The sequence below is a fragment of the Dendropsophus ebraccatus genome, chromosome 1 (assembly GCF_027789765.1).
Source record: "Dendropsophus ebraccatus isolate aDenEbr1 chromosome 1, aDenEbr1.pat, whole genome shotgun sequence".
NCBI classification, from domain to species: domain Eukaryota; kingdom Metazoa; phylum Chordata; class Amphibia; order Anura; family Hylidae; genus Dendropsophus; species Dendropsophus ebraccatus.
In genome coordinates, this window is record NC_091454.1 from 196,366,063 (window position 1) to 196,384,669 (window position 18,607).

At 43.0% G+C, this 18,607-nt stretch overlaps 1 protein-coding gene across 1 annotated transcript; it reads left to right on the forward strand.

Moving 5' to 3' along the window:
• Positions 1–14,234: 14,234 nt before the first annotated feature.
• LOC138783728 (neuropeptide Y receptor type 1-like) lies at positions 14,235–17,871 on the forward strand. Its single transcript, XM_069958832.1, has 2 exons — positions 14,235–14,296; positions 16,393–17,871. Exon 2 carries the CDS (start codon positions 16,425–16,427, stop codon positions 17,532–17,534), a length of 1,110 nt encoding a protein of 369 aa, XP_069814933.1. The 5' UTR covers positions 14,235–14,296; positions 16,393–16,424; the 3' UTR covers positions 17,535–17,871.
• The last annotated feature ends 736 nt before the right edge of the window (positions 17,872–18,607 follow it).

Consider the following 18,607-nt stretch of genomic DNA (forward strand, 5'->3'; position numbering starts at 1 on the left):
CCCGCTCGCAGCAGCAGCTCCGGAGCGGCCTAACTGAGCTGTCAGACCGCTCAGCCAATCACTGGCCAGGGCCGCCGCAGCCAGTGATTGGTTGAGCTGTCTGGCCGCACCGAAGCTGATGCTACGCCGCAGGACCCGGAAAGGAAGACAGATCGGATGAGAAGCCCGGACAGGTAATGTACGGTGCAAGGGCTGCAAGGACATCGGTAACGATGTCCCTGCAGCCCTCGGTTAACGATTGTCGGGGCAGATCGGCGCTCGTTTACATCGTTGCTCGGACCGTGGAATAGGGCCCTAATTCTGCACCCAATCTTATCTGCCCCTACTTCACCTGAATGTTTGTTAGCACATCACTGAGGTATGTTAAACCTGGAAACTAATGGAAGCAAGTACAACTAATAAATAAGACTACACAGGGTTTGTTTGTTGTCTGTTACCATGAAGATGTATGGGTCTTATGGGATGTATAAGCAATGTAACCTAGTTATATTATCAATGTTATCCCTAGTGAAACTTAAAGCGGTGATTTTTTTTTTCTTTCAATTCAACTGGTTTCAGAAAGTTATATAGATTTGTAATTTACTTCTATTTAAAAATCTTAAGCCTTCCCATACTTATCAGCTGCTTTATGTCCTACAGGAAGTTGTGTATTCTTTGCAGTCTGACACAGTGCTCTCTGCTGCCACCTCCATTGGAGACAGAAACTGTCCAGACAAGAAAATGTTTTCTATGAGTATTTGCTAATGGGACAGAGGTGGCAGCAGAGAGCACTGTGTCAGACCAGAGAGAATACACCACTTCCCACTTCCTGCAGGACATACAGCAGCTGAAGTACTGGAAGACTGGAGATTTTTAGATAGAAGTAATTTACACATCTATATACCGTTCTGAAACCAATTGATTTGAAATATTCTAATTTTTTTTTTTTTTTTTGCTGGAGCACCCCGTTAAAGGGGTTTTCCATTCTGTAGCCTCGTTTTTCAAATGATGTTCAAGTAGCTGAAGAAGGGTGGGAAAGGCATGCCTTCCTTATTCCCCCACTGGGCATCTGTACTGAAATCCTGCCCTGACCTCCTTACAGTGCCCTGCATTACACTTTCTGCTTGTGGTCAGCATGAGGCATACCTGACAGCGGGAGAAAGTTTATACCAAGCCGGTCAACTTATTTTGGAAGGAAGCTTAAGTACCCGGACGAAAAACACATTGCAAGAAAATACAAACTAGCTTGGAAAATATATAGAAAAATATATAAAAAATCTTATCCAAAAATGTTTATCACTGGGGTTACCACCCAGCTTTCCCAGACCCCTGAAATGTACCCAAATGTATGTATAAATGCTGCAGATGTATCAGTGCAATTACAAATGTCCCATTCACAACACTGAGAACATTATTCGCCAACCCCTAGTGATTGTATACCCCTACAATTCTGTCAGATAATACTCAATTTCTTCCAGAAAATCATTGCAATCACAAATTCTTTGGTATTTATATCTTCATTTAATTTGTCTTCAATGGAAAACCACAAAAAGAATTGTCAAAAAGCCAAATTGGATATAATTCCACACCAAACATAAGAAAGGGGGTGGAAAAAAGTATTGGCACCCTTAGAGAAATCATGTGATGCTTCTCTAATTACCTAATTACCTGTGGCACATAACAGGTGGTGGCAGTAACTAAATCACACTTGCAGCCAGTTGAAATGGATTAACGTTAACTCAGCCTCTGTCCTGTGTCCTTGTGTGACCACATTGAGCGTGGAGAAAAGAAAGAAGACCAAAGAACTGGCTGAGGACTTGAGAAGCCAAATTGTGAGGAAGCATGAGCAATCTCAAGGCTACAAGTCCATCTCCAAAGACCTGAATGTTCATGTGTCTACCGTGCGCAGTGTCATCAAGAGGTTTAAAGCCCATGGCACTGGCTACCCTTTCTAGATGTGGACGGAAAAGAAAAATTGACGAGAGATTTTAACGACAGATTGTGCGGATGGTGGCTAAAGAACCTCGACCAACATCCAAACAAGTTCTAGCTGCCCTGCAATCCGAGGGTACAACAGTGTCACCCCGTACTATCCGTCACCGTCTGAATAAAAAGGGACTGTATGTTAGGATACCCAGGAAGACCCCACTTCTGACCCAGAGACATAAAAAAGCCAGACTGGAGTTTGCCAAAACTTACCTGAGAAAGCCAAAAACTTTTTGGAAGAATGTTCTCTGGTCAGATGAGACAAAAGTAGAGCTTTTTGGGAAAAGGCATTAATATAGAGTTTACAAGGGGAAAAAAAAGAGGCCTTCAAAGAAAAGAACACAGTACCTACAGTCAAACATGGTGGAGGTTCCTTGATGTTTTGGGGTTGCTTTGCTGCCTCTGGCACTGGACTCCTTGACCGTGTGCATGGCATTATAAAGTCTGAAGACTACCAACAAATTTTGCAGCATAATGTAGGGCCCAGTGTGAGAAAGCTGGGTCACCCTCCGAGGTCATGGGTCTTCCAGCAGGACAATGACCCAAAACACACTTCAAAAAGCACTAGAAAATGGTTTGAGAGAAAGCACTGGAGACTTCTAAAGAGTCCAGACCTGAATCCCATAGAACACCTGTGGAGAGATCTCACAATGGCCGTTTGGAGAAGGCACGCTTCAAATCTCAGGGACCTGGAGCAATTTGCCAAAGAAGAATGGTCTAAAATTCCAGCAGAGCATTGTAAGAAACTCATTGATGGTTACCAGAAGTGGTTGTTCGCAGTTATTTTGTCTAAAGGTTGTGCTACCAAGTATTAGGCTGAGGGTTCCATTTTTGGAGTTTTGTGTAAAATGACAATGATTTTACTTTTTTTTTCATTCTCTTTTGTGTTTTTTTTCATGGCAAGCAAAATAAATGAAGAGATTATTACCAAGGCATTTGTGATTGCAATCATTTTGTGGAAGAAAATGAGTATTATTGAGTATTATCTGACAGAATTGCAAGGGTGCCAATACTTTTGGCCAGCACTGTGTGTATATATATATATATATATATATATACAGTGAGTCCAAGAAGTATTTGATCCCTTGCTGATTTTCTTTGTTTGCCCACTAATAAAGACATGATCATTCTATACTTTTAATGGTAGATGTATTCTTACATGGAGAGACAGAATATTAAAAAGAAAATCCAGAAAATAAATCTAAGGAATATATATTAATTGATTTGTATTTCATGGAGTGAAATAAATATTTGATCCCTTAGTATTCATTAGCAGTTCTGGCTTTTACAGACCAGTTAGACACTCCCAATCAACTTGTTACCTGACCTGAAGCCACCTGTTCTCACTAATCACTTGTGTGAAAAACAACTGTCCACAGAATCAGACAGATCACACAGATTTCAAGTCTCCAACATGGGTAAAACCAAAGAGCTGTAACAGGACCTCAGAGTCAGAATTGTTGACCTTCACAAAGCTGGAATGGGCTACAAAAAGATTAGTAAGGTGTTGGATGTGAAAGTAACAACTATTGGTGCAATTATCAGAAAGTTTAAAGAGTATAACATGACAATCAACAGACCTCGGCCCGGTGCTCCAAAGAAGATTTCGCCTCGTGGGGTGGCAATGATGCTGAGAACAGTCAGAAATCGTCCTGCAACCACTCGGCAGGAGTTAGCAAATGACCTGAAGGCAGCTGGGACCACAGTTTGCAAGGAAACTTTATTAGGTACACCATGCTAGTAACGGGTGGTCTTCTGCTGCTGTAGCCCATCTGCCTCAAAGTTGGACGTACTGTGTGTTCAGAGATGCTCTTCTGCCTACCTTGGTTGTAACGGTTGGCTATTTGAGTCACTGTTGCCTTTCTATCAGCTCGAACCAGTCTGCCCATTCTCCTGTGACCTCTGGCATCAACAAGGCATTTCCGCCCACAGAACTGCCGCTCACTGGATGTTTTTTCTTTTTCGGACCATTCTCTGTAAACCCTAGAGATGGTTGTGCGTGAAAATCCCAGTAGATCAGCAGTTTCTGAAATACTCAGACCAGCCCTTCTGGCACCAACAACCATGCCACGTTCAAAGGCACCAAATCACCTTTCTTCCCCATACTGATGCTCGGTTTGAACTGCAGGAGATTGTCTTGACCATGTCTACATGCCTAAATGCACTGAGTTGCCGCCATGTGATTGGCTGATTAGAAATTAAGTGGTAACGTGCAGTTGGACAGGTGTACCTAATAAAGTGGCCGGTGAGTGTGTGTATATATATATATATATATATGTAGTGACTTATAAGTTGTGACTCAGCCTTTCCAGAAATAGATATAACTTGCCTAAAATAAGGAAGATTACAGGGGATTTCTTAAATTTCGGGTGAAATGCCGTTTCATAACATGTCTCCTCCTCACCATACTTTCTTCCTGATTGCATTCATTGTGTACTTTTTTCTTGTTTGGAGAGAGCAGATTACAGCTTAGCGCAGGCACATTTACAGCACAGTTTGTGGCAGTGAACAGATACATTGGCCATCTGGAACATAGTAATTCACAATGTTAGGAAAATTACAAACAAGTCACTGTAAAGGGAGCCTATGCCTTTATTATTTCATTACTGTAACTGGAGCACGACCGACCAGGGGTGCAAGAGCAAGATCAGGACGCTTCGCGCTGCACATTGCGCTTCTTCTCAGCCCTATGTCAATTCTTCGTAACGCCTTCTTATATATACATCACATTACTAGAGATGAACAAACATCAAGCACGTTTGGGCTTGTCCGAACCCAAGCTTGTGGCATTTGATTACCAGTAGCTGAAAAAGTTGGATGCAGCCCTAAGGAGTCGTGGAAAACATGGATGCCCCCACCTCTACTTTTACACTGACTTGTCTCAGTGATGACAGCCTGCTCAGCCAATCACTGGCTGTGGCACTGTCCCATCTCAGTCAATGATTGGTTGAGCAGGCTGTCATCACTGAGAGAATCGATTCCGTCTTGGAAGTAGTGGTGGGAGCATTTAACGGGGGACCCGGAAACCTGTAGGAGGACACCGGGGAAGCACAGATAGGTAAGTATTGGTGGTTTATTATTTTCTACAGTATGTTCTTGCAACAACATTTATATAAGAGCATTAAAGTGTGTTTGTTTGTTGAGGCCAAAGGTCATAGTGCCTCCAGCTATGCCTCAGATACATTTGTCTCGGCAATAGTTCCTTATGGCGATCACCACCTGTGGTCAAATGAGGGACATGTAAAAAACACATATGGTCGGTGTTACCATTATGTACAGTTCACAAGTGTTTTATCAATTTAGAACAACTTTTTCTACTTGTTACTTACATGTTCTTTAAATCCTTTATACATAGGTTCTATTATTCTACTAATATAATCCACAACTCTGTATTACTGCATATACTACATGTAATAAAATGATTATCTATCTGTTTATAGCCTCCTGTACTTACTGAATATTCTCAAGGCCACAGTAATTACTAGAACCACATCTGAAATTACCTTTTGGCACGCTTCTCTCTAACCAATTACGTTCCTTATTGTCCGATCTCATACATCCTCTTATAATCTAATCACAAAGATTTTTACATCTCCTTAACTAGACTAATGGTCTCCTCCTAGCTACCGGACTGAGAACTTCATCCTCTTTAATCATGTGCCAGTTTTTTTTTATTTATGACTGTACGTATGAAATTCCCCTTTGGGCTATGTTGGAATATGAGCAAAATTCTCTGTATTTTTGAACTTCACATGTCTCCTGTTTCTGACCAAACTCTCCTCCTATCTTAGGAATCATGCACATGCCCCGTAAAATTTTCTGTGGTTGCGGGTCAGCAATTTTAGCTACCATTCAAGTGAATGCAGCCATTCACACGATCTGTGCTGCAACCTCCACTGCGATCTGTTCCACAAAGAAATAGGACATGTCCTAGTGTGGATTGTGTCATGGGTGCACCCCTACCCAGCAGCAGAGATGACAGGAGCGCAGAAGACAACTACTTGCCTACTCTTCTTAGTGCAGATCGTGGTGGGGGTCGCAGCACAGATCGCGTGAATGGCTGCATTCACTTGAATGGTTCCTAAAATTGCCCGTGGTTGCAGACGTATAAATGAGGCCTAAGGTAGTAGGAGGGTTTGGTCAAAAACACGGAGAAGTGTGGGGCTGTGGGGTGTCTTTGGGTTGTGTGATGTGATATCCTGGGCTGATCGTTAAAAGAGTTTGTTGAGGGAGTCCCAATCCAATGTAGCAAGGTACTCTGCCGGTACTTTAACCCCTTAAGGTCAAAGCCAATTTTCGTTTTTGCACTTTTGCTTTTTCTTTTTATGTTTAAAAGTCCATAGCACTTGCATTTTTTCACCTAGAGACCCACATGTGCCCTTTATTTTTTGCGACACCAATTTTACTTTGCAATAACAGGCATTATTTGCCTGTTATTATGCTGCGAAAACTGGAAAACATATGCTGTGAAACTGGAAAAAAATCATTTGCGCTGTCAAATTGAAAAAAAAAAGCAATTTGTTTTGATTTCGGGGAGTTTTGCATTTACGCCGTTCGCCCAATGGTAAAACTGACTTGTTATGCATGTTCCTCAAGTCGTTACGATTACAACGATATGTAACATGTATAACTTTTCTTGTATCTGATGGCTTGTAAAAAATTCAAACCATTGTTAACAAATGTATGTTTCTTAAAATCGCTCTATTCCCACACTTATAACGCTTTTGGTCTATGGGGCTGTGTGAGGTGTCATTTTTTGCGCCATGATGTGTTCTTTCTATCGGTACCTTGATTGCGCATATGCGACTTTTTGATCACTTTTTATTACATTTTTTTCTGGATTTGATGCGACCAAAAATGCGCAATTTTGCACTTTGGAATTTTTTTGCGCTTACGCCATTTACCGTGCGAGATCAGGAATGGGATTAATTATTATTTTGGGCGATTACGCGCGCGGCCATACTAAATATGTTTATTTATTTGTTTATTTATTTATATTTATAAAATGGGAAAGGGGGTGTGATTTGGACTTTTAATGGGGGAGGGGATTTTTTATTAATAAAAAAACATTTTTACTTTTATTTTTACTTTAACTAGAAGTCCTCCTGGGGGACTTGTATATAAACAGCACTGATCTCTCATAGAGATCAATGCTGTGTATATACACAGCAAAGATCGATCAGATCGGTCATAGATTGCTATGGCCTGCTGCAGGCCATAGCAATCTATTGCCGAGCCGGGATCAGCGTCATTCCGACGCTGAGGCCCGGCATGGGCAGAAGAACGGATCTCCCCCCCGCGATCGCATCTTGGGGGGGAGATCAGTCCCACTAGACACCAGGGACAGCACAGCATTTAAGTGCAGCTGTCAGGTTTGACAGCTGCACTTAGAGGCTTAATTAGCCGGCGCGGCAACGGGACCCGCGCCGGCTAATAGAGGCACTGCACGTCTGCACATGTCAGCCGGGATCAGCGCCATTCAGAGCGGGGTTCCGGAGGGACCCCGCTCTGAACACCCCCCGCGGCGCCATGATGTATCAGATACGTCATGGGTCGCTAAGGGGTTAAAGTACTCGTAGAGTGAGAAGTTTACTTGTACCTGTGTTTAGACTATGTCTGACCACCTTTTGCCCTACAGTGTCGAGTGATCCATCCTAATTGGTTGATACAAGCCCCAGCCGTGATTATCTGGGCAAAGCTAAGTTTTCGGGGGTGTCCCAGTTACCTTCACTGCGGGATAGGATACGTAGACCTTCCTTGGTAGCTTTGTCCTATCCAGGCTAGTTCCTCTTGTAATTAGTATACTGCCCTGCACCTTTTCGACGTGTTCTCGGAGTGGGTTAGGATGTTCTTCTTCTCCCTTCAAGTGCTTAGCACTGCATAATAGATATAGTAGAAATAATAGTAGAAAACAGGCTGGTCTTTAACTGCATCTGAACACTTTGGTGTCTTAGACTAGACTGTTCTTTGGGGGGCAAGGGTCCTGGTATTAGCCAGGCCCTGGCTTGGCTACAGCAGGGACACTTGCTCTGTCTTTCTCCCAAAAGAATCTGGATAACACTGAGACTGTACTTCCTTCACCAAGTAACTCCTCCTACACGGGCCTAAAGAGAACTAACCTGTGGTGGGGATGAGTGTGTGCATAAGAGAGAAGAAAAGAGATTGGTCAGTGCATGTTATATAGAAAATTAGGACCTTCAGCTGTGCATACATAGAAATACATATAAAAGATACTGATCTAGTGGCAAAACTGTAAGGTACCATTTGTCACCACTTAACCTGGAGATAGAAGCTTTTGTGACAGATGCATTAGAGAAAAGAACACCAGTGGTGGGACACCACAAATATTTGGTTAGTACATCTAGGAGGCTATAAACAGATGGTTAACCGTTTTAATACAGGACGGTGTATGTAGTATATGTCGTTGTGGATTGGATTTTATTGGTAGGACCATTTGACCTATGCATAAAGGATTTGCAGAGCATGTAAGGTCTGTAACAAGTGGAAAAGATTGTTCTAAATTGATAAAACACATCCAAATGGTAGGACCATATGCCATTTTTCGGTCTTTTACATGTCCCTCATTTGACTACAGGTGCTTTTTTCCTGCACTTACTACTACTTACTGGATAAAATGGTGATGTCACTTCCTGGATAACATGGTGATGTCACAACCCGACTCCCAGAGCTGTGCGGGCTGTGGCTGCTGGAGAGGATGATGGCAGAGGGACGCTCAGTGTCCCTCCAGTGCCCTGTGTCCCTCTCCCCTGAATTTCTATTAGAATATTGTGTTAATAGAGGAGATTCACTGCAAGGGCCCTCTGTTACTAGCCATAGTGGAGAGTACTCTAGTACAGTGGCACCTTAGTTTAACTTGGATTGAGAGCGTTTTGCAAGAAGAGCAAATCATAGCAGATTCACTTCAGGCTGGGGCTTACATCAGGGGACAGGACTGTGGAGGTAAAGTTTTCATAGCTGTAACCCCTCTCTCCCCGGACAGAGAGCGCTGCTATACTGTGCCCACATATGTCCTGCTTATTCCTTCATGCTTCCTGCAGTCTCTGTCAGCCCTTGTGTTTTCCTTCCTCTCCATTCCTGCTATAATGTGCCTGCACTCGCACCCAGCTATACACACTGCTGCTATAATGTGCCTGCACTCACACTCAGCCATTCAAACTGCTGTATATAAAGTTTCTGTCTCTGTCCTCCTGCAGAGCTTTGTGATTCTCACTTCCTGATTGGTCCGTGCTGAACACCCCCCCACCTTCCCCACTGCTGTCATGTGACCACACAGACCTCTGACAGCAGCCCTGCTTCTCTATTCTAGCCTGTTGTACTACGCTACTGCATTATGGGGATCTGCAGCTCCATCCTGTATTTACAAACTGCTGCTGTTTTTCAGGTTCATGCTCTATACATTATTACTATTATTACTCCACATGCTGATTGCTATACTGTACAGTAACTTATAATATCACATATTCTGCTGTTTCTCGTTGTTTATTTCATCTTTTCTACCTGTTATTCAGAATACAAAATCATTATTTTTGGGGTGTGGAACCAATTGTCTGCATATCGATGATTTCTTATGGAAAAACTTGCTTTGGTTTCAGAGTGGATTTGGATTACAAGCACGATCGCGGCACGAATTATGCTCGTAATCCAAGGCACCACTGTACTTCAGAACACGACACATCCATGCATGTTGCCATTGGCTTTATGTAATCCTTTATCTTTCCTGCGGGGGAGCTGCAGGAGTTATGCATGTACATAATGTAGTACATAACTTCTACTACTTTGGGGTTGTGGAAAGGGCATAGTAAACCCCCCGCTTTAGCAAACTATAACAATTCTTTTAAAATCCATAGTTATATATTTATTAAAAAATTAATAAATAAAATAAAAGAACAGTCCACAGTCTGCCGATCAGTGCACATCATGGGCTCCAATGTAAGTAAGGGAGCCCATCCCTTTTGGACTTTTTGACGTTTTTTTTACATGACAATAATGCTTTAATGGGGTATTTCCATGTGGAGTAAAGATGTCCTATCCACAGTATGCATGGGATAGGGTATGTGTGACCCTCCTTAGTGGATGCCCAATGGTGGGTCGTAACCAAGGGCAAGAGGCTATCAAAACAAAGGCACATTAGAAATTAGTAAATCTATACGTCTCAAACAGTACATGTATAGAAATGTTTGAAATATGTTCCATTTCACATAATGTATCGCTTTAGACCTTATCTTCATTTAAGTGGAGAATAACATGGACATATATATGTATCCAATGTGAAGATATGATAGAATGAGAATTCTGCAGGAGCTTCACAAGACAAACTAAAAGTTACATGTACAGGTTCTCTTATGGCCATTGATGATATTAGTAAAATTTCTGCTGTCATAGTAGAGAAACAAGATGATGCCTATAGTCATAATAATAAGGAGTGAGTACACGGGTATTCCCAGGGATGTGTCACTATGAGAACTGAGCAAATCCCATGGAGGAGTCTGTAGGAAGCAACAGATTGATTCAAAGCTTATAGAGGAGCAGGCAGGAACTGGCAGGGTCAATAACCACCCACGGCTGCCTCCATCTCTGTAACCAGCTGGGATCTGGATGTGGCCTTTGTAACTATAAATGCACAGAGCAGGAGCTCCATATTGGATTTGCTGGATATAACATATATGATCGATCCTTAGGATAGGTTATCTATATTTGATAGCATCCTCACTGTTGTTCATTGTGCCCCTGTCAATCAGCATAATGAAGAGCAACAGTTTCTTTATTGTTCATCCACATAGACCAGAGATGGGGAACCTATGACCCTCCAGTTGTTGCAAAACTACAATTCCTATCATGCCTGCACATGATGGGAATTGTAGTTTTGCAACAGCAGGAGGGCCACAGGTTCCCCATCCCTGGTCTATATGGACGGCTGTATCTGCTCAGTTTCATTTATTGTGCTGATCAGCAGTCATCCCAGGCAACCTGGATAAACACTGATTGCCTATTCTAATGCTGCGTTTACACGGAACGATTATCGTTCGAATTTTCACAAAAACAATCGCATTTGAGCGATAATCGGCCTGTGTGAACACAGCGAAAGATCAAGCAGTGGACAAGAAATCGCTCATTGTGATCTTTCAACGTGTTCTTAAACCGCCGTTGGTCCTTTGGTAAAAACAGTCTTTCAAAGCTTCACCCTATGTGTGAGATGGGCTTAAGTGATCTTAAAAACAATTTTTCTAAAGATTTATTCGTCTAAACACTGATCGTTTTAAAAAACAAATAGTTGCTTCAAAATCGTTAAACAATCGATTGGGCGAATCATTGCGCCGTGTAAACGGACCATAATGATCGATCCAAAAACTCTATTAAATCTATTCAGGGGTTTCTTTTTCTCAAGTGGAGCTTCACCAGTCTTTAACCATCCATGGGATGAGAAGCAATGTGAAAGAGTAGTAGGGGCTCCGAACAAACTTCCAGCAGATGTAGTTAAGGCCCTATTCCACGGAACGATTATCGTTCATAAACTCGCTCCAACAACCGCTCGTTAACGATAATCGCTTTGTGGAATTGATGTAAACGAGCGAACAACAAAGGTGAAATCGTTATACTGTCGTTCAAAATTGTTTTTCAGCATGCCAAAAAAAAAGTTGTTGGTCTTTGAAAGATAATTCGCTAATTGGTTCGTAAAATTAGAAATCTTTCAGTCGTTCTTAAAAAGGTTTAAAAAAAGTGGTCATGATCACCCCGGCGAAGGTTTTAAATGACCATGTAACGACCGCAAAATAATCGTTACACTACATATATCGTTCACGTTATGTGTTATCGTTTGCTAAAAAAAAAATTGTTTACTGATCGTTAACGAGCAGTCGTTGGAGCGAGTTTATGAACGATAATTGTTCTGTGGAATAGGGCCTTTAGTAATTCCACACAGCAGGATAACAAGGTGGAAACGAGCATCGACCTTTCAGGTCAGTGATCGCTTCCCCCTTGTTCCCTGCTCGCTATTTGTGCTATTACATGCACAGACAATGAGTGTGGAGGAGCTGGAGGGGCCGTCTGGACGTTCCTTAGATCACTCCTGCTACACGGAGTGACAAGCAGCAGACCGTCCTTGATCTGATCGTTGCGTTTCAACATGTTGAAAGACCACGATCAGCTGACATTGTGCATGTCGGCTGATCGCAGTATTTTAAAGTGACTCGATACCCACAATCTGCCCCCCAAAACCGCATGAACCATCAGATAGCTCCTTTTAAATCAGGATCTGTCCTGGCAGCCCTGTGTCAAATTGGCATGGCCTAGAGTAGCCGTGCCCTAGGCCTGCGACGCCCCTCCGTCCCTTCTCTCCGTCCTCTTCATCATTAGGAATGCCCCAGGCAGGATTTCTCCTATTCATCACTTGTCTGAACACTGCACATTTGTTGGATCGTTAAGGAACCTGTGCAGTGCCTAGACAGGTGGTGATTAGGAAAATTCTATAAGTGTAACTCTCTCTCTGTGTTTCTCTATGATTCTACGAGACATAAACTTACAGAGCCCAAGGTAGCCATCAAGCATCTGCTCCACCAGTTTCTTTTATACACGAATTCCTGTATGTTCTATAAACCCCTACAATCCAATCTTGCATACATAACTCATGAACATGCCTGAATGTTATTAAATATATATGAACATCTGTAAGAGCTTGGTGTCTTTTGCAAGATTTATTAAAAATAAAAAATGAATAAGTTTGTTCAAAATCCCTATGGAGTCTTATAGCATCAAAGAGGGTTTTTTTTTCGCATTTTACTGAGAGTTGACTAGTGCAGACTAAACAGCCATGGTAATATGGTCTATTGTGGGTGGACTTGTAGACCAGAGAGCGTAGTCTAGTGGATTGAGATCAGCAAATTACATTATGCCCGCCTCGCAGAAAGATCAGGTGACACAATAGCCCCACGTAAGAGGAGAATGGGACAAGTGAGTGAGTATCTGATGTACTGGTAATCTGTAGCTGGTTACAGTATGGTATGATGACCAGGGCCAGCTCCAGGTTTTGTCAGGCCCTCGGGTGTTAGATCCTCCGTGAGCCCCACATCCATCCACTATGCACCCATCATCCTTACACTATGCACTTGAGACACCAATAACATGCACAAACACACATTATTGACACAGACACTGACTGAAACTGACTTTCACTGACTGACTGACTGACTGACAGACACTGATACACTCAGACACTGAGAGCTCAGTCTTCTCCCTCTTCCTCTCTGTCGGGCTGCTCTCCACACTGTAAAGTTGAGGACCCTCAGGTCATGTGACCAGGACCTTCTCTCTCTGGGAAGATCCTGCCCCATCTCATGTGTCTATTGATGTTCAGCACTCACCCTGCGCTACAGTGAGCGGGCTGAAAATTAGAGCACTTGGCCCCTCTCCCTCTCTAGGCCCCCAGAGGTGCTGTAGGCCCTGGCACTTGCCCGGGTAAGCCCGGTGCTGACGCTGGCCCTGCCAACACCACTGAGGCCGGTTTTGTAATGTATTTGGTGTATCAATTATTTACCAGTAAGGCATCAGGAACACTTTATCTAGACTACTACGCTATTCCATACTACTTTTTTTTTAGTTGTTTTACTTTTTTCCCTGCGGCAGACTGACGTATAGTGATGTACACAGGCTAATGGACCTGTTTACCCCTCAGTGAACCAAAACGGTCTGCTCATCTTACTACACCCCTCATAAATACTGAGGACATCCCTTTGCAGCAACAACACTGCAGCATCAATATTCATTAAAGGCATGGTAGCCATTTGTGTGCACTCAGGGGTAAAGCACCTAATTAACATAAGAAAAAAATATATAAACATGCTGCACTGCAGCACTAAATTAAAGGGGTTATCTAGGCTTACAAAAACTTGGCTGCTTTCTTCCAGAATCAGGTCCCCTCTTATCGTCAGTTTGGGTGTGGGGTTTTGCAGGTCAGTTCCATTGAAGTGAATGGAACTGAATTATAATACCTCACACAACCTGACAGGGGTGTTTTTTTTATAATCCTGAAAAATCCCATCACACATGCCTCTCCATAAGGTCCCCTATAAGGATAACTTGCTGATAGATGCCCCTTAATAAGAGCAGTAAGAGCACTAAATTCATCTTGTCACCACTGTGAAGGGTTAATCTAATAACATTTTGGAGAATTTTCCAAATCTTTTAAAACGAGTGTGCTTTAATTTTTAAGATTGCAACTTTCTCTTTTTAAAGGCTTGTCTCCTCTCCTTGTAGGGATCTTCTGTAAAGCAGCATCAGGTCATGATTCAGTACAGATGTCCATCTTAACTCTTTGGTAAGTTTGTCTATCAAACCACGAATTTAAAGAAGTCTGGTGGATTATAAATGGCGGCAGAAGGCAGGGGGGAAACTGATTACAAGTACAGTAATACCTCGGTTTTCGAACGCTTTGGAACTCGAACTGCTTGGTATTCGAACGAAAATTTACCCAGAAGTACTGTTTGGAATTCGAACTTTGCTCGGTTTTCGAACGTTTTTGCGAGTGTGGATGGTGGGTTGTACCTGGCGAGTTAAGCAGTGGTGAGGCTTCACATACAGTACAGTACTGTATAAGACTGCTGGAGTGCATATACAGTGCAGTAGTAGTACAGGCAGTGCACCACCATCTCCCATACATTACAGTGCTTGGATGGGGGGGACACTATACAGTAAAGGATGGGTGAGGAGTTGGTGACTACTGTACTATAATTGCTGGTTCTGATGAACATTTCTTATGTTTAATGTCCTGTCCTGCTCTGTAATGTCCTGTACAGTATATAGTGCTGTTCTGTACTGTACTGTAGTGATTATACTGAACACTTATCAGTGTAATAAATGAGTATTGTAGGTAATTATTGGTGGCTGCTGGAACCAATTAATCACATTTACATTATTTCCTATGGGAAGACACTGCTCGGTTTTCAAACTGCTTGGTTCTCAAACTGCCTTCCGGAACCAATTAAGTTTGAGAACCGAGGTACCACTGTACTACCTCTCCTCACACCTGTGGTAAAAGGCAGAACCGGCCTCAGAACCCCCACCGGGCTCGGAGATCTCTGGCGCTGACTCTTCACGACCCAGCTGATGGACTGGCCACTCAGCCAGTCAGTGACTGGGGTGGAACGCCGCTCCAGTCACTGATTGGCTGAGCAGGCTGTCTATCAGCTGGGACAAGCCTTTTCCCCCCAAGTCATGACGTCATCACAACTCGGGGGGGAAATGCCTTCTGGCAAGGGTCCTGCAGCTGGTGCCACCGCTCACCGCAGGCATGGGGAGAGGTAAGTTAGTACTTGTAATCAATTCCCCCCCTGCCTGCTGCAGGATTTTATAATCCACCAGACTTCTTCGTTAAGATGAACGTTGAATAATAAGGTGTACATTAGAGGCCCCATAGTCTCTATACATAAGTTGGCTGAACCCTCTGACTTCAACAGGACTGATGGCCAGCTGTCTTAGAGATATAGGGGACAAATTAATCTGCTAATCAGAAGCTGTTTTACATGGGTCAATAATCCTAGGAGGCCAATAGAGGAGGTGTTGGCAATCTATAGTGTCAAATGCTGCAGAGAGATCCAGAAGAATCAACAGAAAGTAGTCGAGGAGAGTTATCAGAGAGGTAGGTGAGTCGACCAAATATTTCAAGAGTTTGATGATGAAGGGCTAGTAATTGTTTTTCCAGTGCTTAATGGAGACAGAATGCTTAAAGGAGAAGGGAAAGACATCCAAGAAGGAGAGGCTACACAGAGATGAGTGAACTTTGAGTGCACTTGGGTTCTTCCGAACTCAAACATGTGGCATTTGATTAGCGGTTGCTGAAGAGGTTGAATAGCGCCCTAGGGAGTCCTGGAAAACATGAACACAGCCTATGGCCTATGGCTGTATCCATCTTTTTCAGACAACAATATTCAAATGCAGAGAGTTCAGGTTCGGACGAACCCAAGCGTGCTCGAGGTTCACTTATCTCTAGTTACATGTTTTAGTTAGGTAACTACTGACAGCTGTCTGAACAAAATGTGATGGAATAGAGTCAGTAATACAGGTAGTACGGTGAAAAGAGGAACCTGGGTTAAAATCTGACCTCGAAGAAGAGGAAGCATGGAACGGAAGGAGATCCATCATAACAGAGGTTAATGGGATAATTTGTGGCAAATTGGGAATGTAATGTCACTCAGCATCCTCGATGATCAGCTGTTTGCCATAGCCATTACTCCAGCCTAAACGGACCTGGAAGCAGATGGTTCTTCCTCTCTCGAAAGGCCATGCGGGGATACTACAGGGTATTGTTTTTTTTTTGTGTACTGTAGTCATCCATGTTTCTTTCTTTACTTAGTTTTGGTGTAAGCCTAATAGACTATATAAATACTCATCAATGGGTTTGTTTGTGTTTCACAGGTGCCTCCTTAGGAACACCACAGAATAAGAAAATGGAGGATTACCTACATCTTTTTACCATAAACTTGACTGGATACCTGGGCCCAAACTGGGAAGGGGAAGCCTCTTGTGTAGACTCTGTTGGCAATGTAACTTTCTTGGTTATAGCCTACAGCGCCCTCATAGCGGTGGGACTCATCGGAAACTCTTGCTTGGTCTTTGTTATCGCTCGCCAACGGGAGATGCGGAATGTCACCAACATTTTTATTGCCAATCTATCCTGCTCTGATATCCTTATGGCTTTGGTGTGCGTGCCCGTTACTGTAATCTATACTCTGATGAACCGGTGGATCCTGGGCGAGGCACTCTGCAAAGTGACTCCATTTGTGCAGTGTATATCTGTCACTGTCTCTGTACTATCACTGGTCCTCATTGCTTTGGAACGGCATCAACTCATAATACATCCAACAGGCTGGAAACCTTTGCCATGGCACGCTTACCTTGCTGTGGCAGTAACCTGGGCCGTGTCATGCTTCATCTCCTTACCATTCCTTTCCTTCAGTATCCTTACCAATCGACCTTTCCAGAACCTCTCATTACCATTTGACCCTTATGTTGACCACTTTGTATGTATAGATAACTGGCCATCTGAACAACACCGTCTGGCTTATACCACCTGCCTCCTGCTCTTCCAGTACTGCTTACCCTTGCTCCTTATTCTTCTGTGTTACCTCCGTATATTTCTACGCTTACGTAGAAGAAGGGATGTAGTAGAGAGAGCAGGAGGGGGAGACTCAGGACGCAAAGGTGGTCATCGCAGGGTTAACATCATGTTACTTTCCATTGTGGTAGCCTTTGGTCTTTGTTGGCTGCCTCTCACTGTTTTCAACGCCCTCTTTGATTGGGACCATAAGCGTATTTCTGCCTGTTATCACGATCTCATATTCTCTCTCTGCCACCTGTCAGCCATGGCGTCTACGTGTGTCAACCCTGTCATGTATGGTTTCTTGAACAGCAACTTCCAAAAAGAAGTCAAGAACTTGTTACTCCGTTGCCGATGTGCAGGGAGTCAGGACAAATACGAGAGTTTCCCGCTCTCCACGGTCAGCACTGAAGTGTCCAAAGCTTCCCTGCAAAGCGTCACCAATGGGAACAATGTATAAAGTTAGCTGTCCGTATTCAGGTCTATAAAACTGGGTGGATTTTTATCCAAAATGGTAAAATTGGTACCCAAGTTATTCAAGCGGGCTGCAAGCCAAAATGCTGCTTCTACAGAGTTATATCTCACTCCATGCCAATGTCACCAGCCATTAGGGTCTGCTACTTGCTGTAAGTTTGCAGGACTGTGTGCTGCTTAAGTGGCCTCAAAGACTTTAGAAGAATCTATATATTTTATTTCACTCCTTATCTTTCGGCTCAGCAATGAAAAGCATGCACATTCATAGTTGTGTTATATTCTTCTTACTGTCTTTTTTGGGGACAATGCTGTAAAATTATAGAGGTGGGAATTAATTTATGTGATAATGTGTTTTGATTATTTTTGTTACGACTCAGTTTCTCGACATTAACCCATCAAAGGTCGAAGTATAGGTTTGCTCCTATATTGCTAAGTGACAACTTATTGCAGGTCTGGAGACATCGCCAACTCAACACTTGCAGAGTTGCCTCTATAGTTCTGCTAATAAATCAGGGAGACCCAAAGTATAGCTGATGCCAATTGATGTGCTGCCTCCATATCTTTTACCTAAAGACTTGATGTTCAATAGAATTATCTGAGCTATATTGATGGGTTTTAATAGAGTGGTCTGGATTAAAGGGGAACAAGTTTTTGAATACTTATCAGCTGCTGTATGTCCTGCAGGAAGTGGGGTATTCTTTCCAGTCTGTGTGCTCTCTGCTGCCATCTCTGTCCATGACAGGAACTGTCCAGAGCAGGAGAGGTTTTCTATGGGGATCTGCTAAAACTCTAGACAGTTCCCGTCACGGACAGAGGTGGCAGCAGAGAGCACTGTGTCAGACTGGAAAGAATACACCACTTCCTGCAAGACATACAGCAGCTGATATGTACTGGAAGACTTGAGGTTTTTTTTTAAGTTGAAGTAAACTACAAATCTGTATAACCTGCTGACACCAGTTGATTTATAAACATTTTTTTCTCTGGAGTATCCCTTTAAATAGTCAATTTTCAGTTCTGATGTCTCCAGACTTCCATCGATATTCTGTAAAAGAAAGTGGT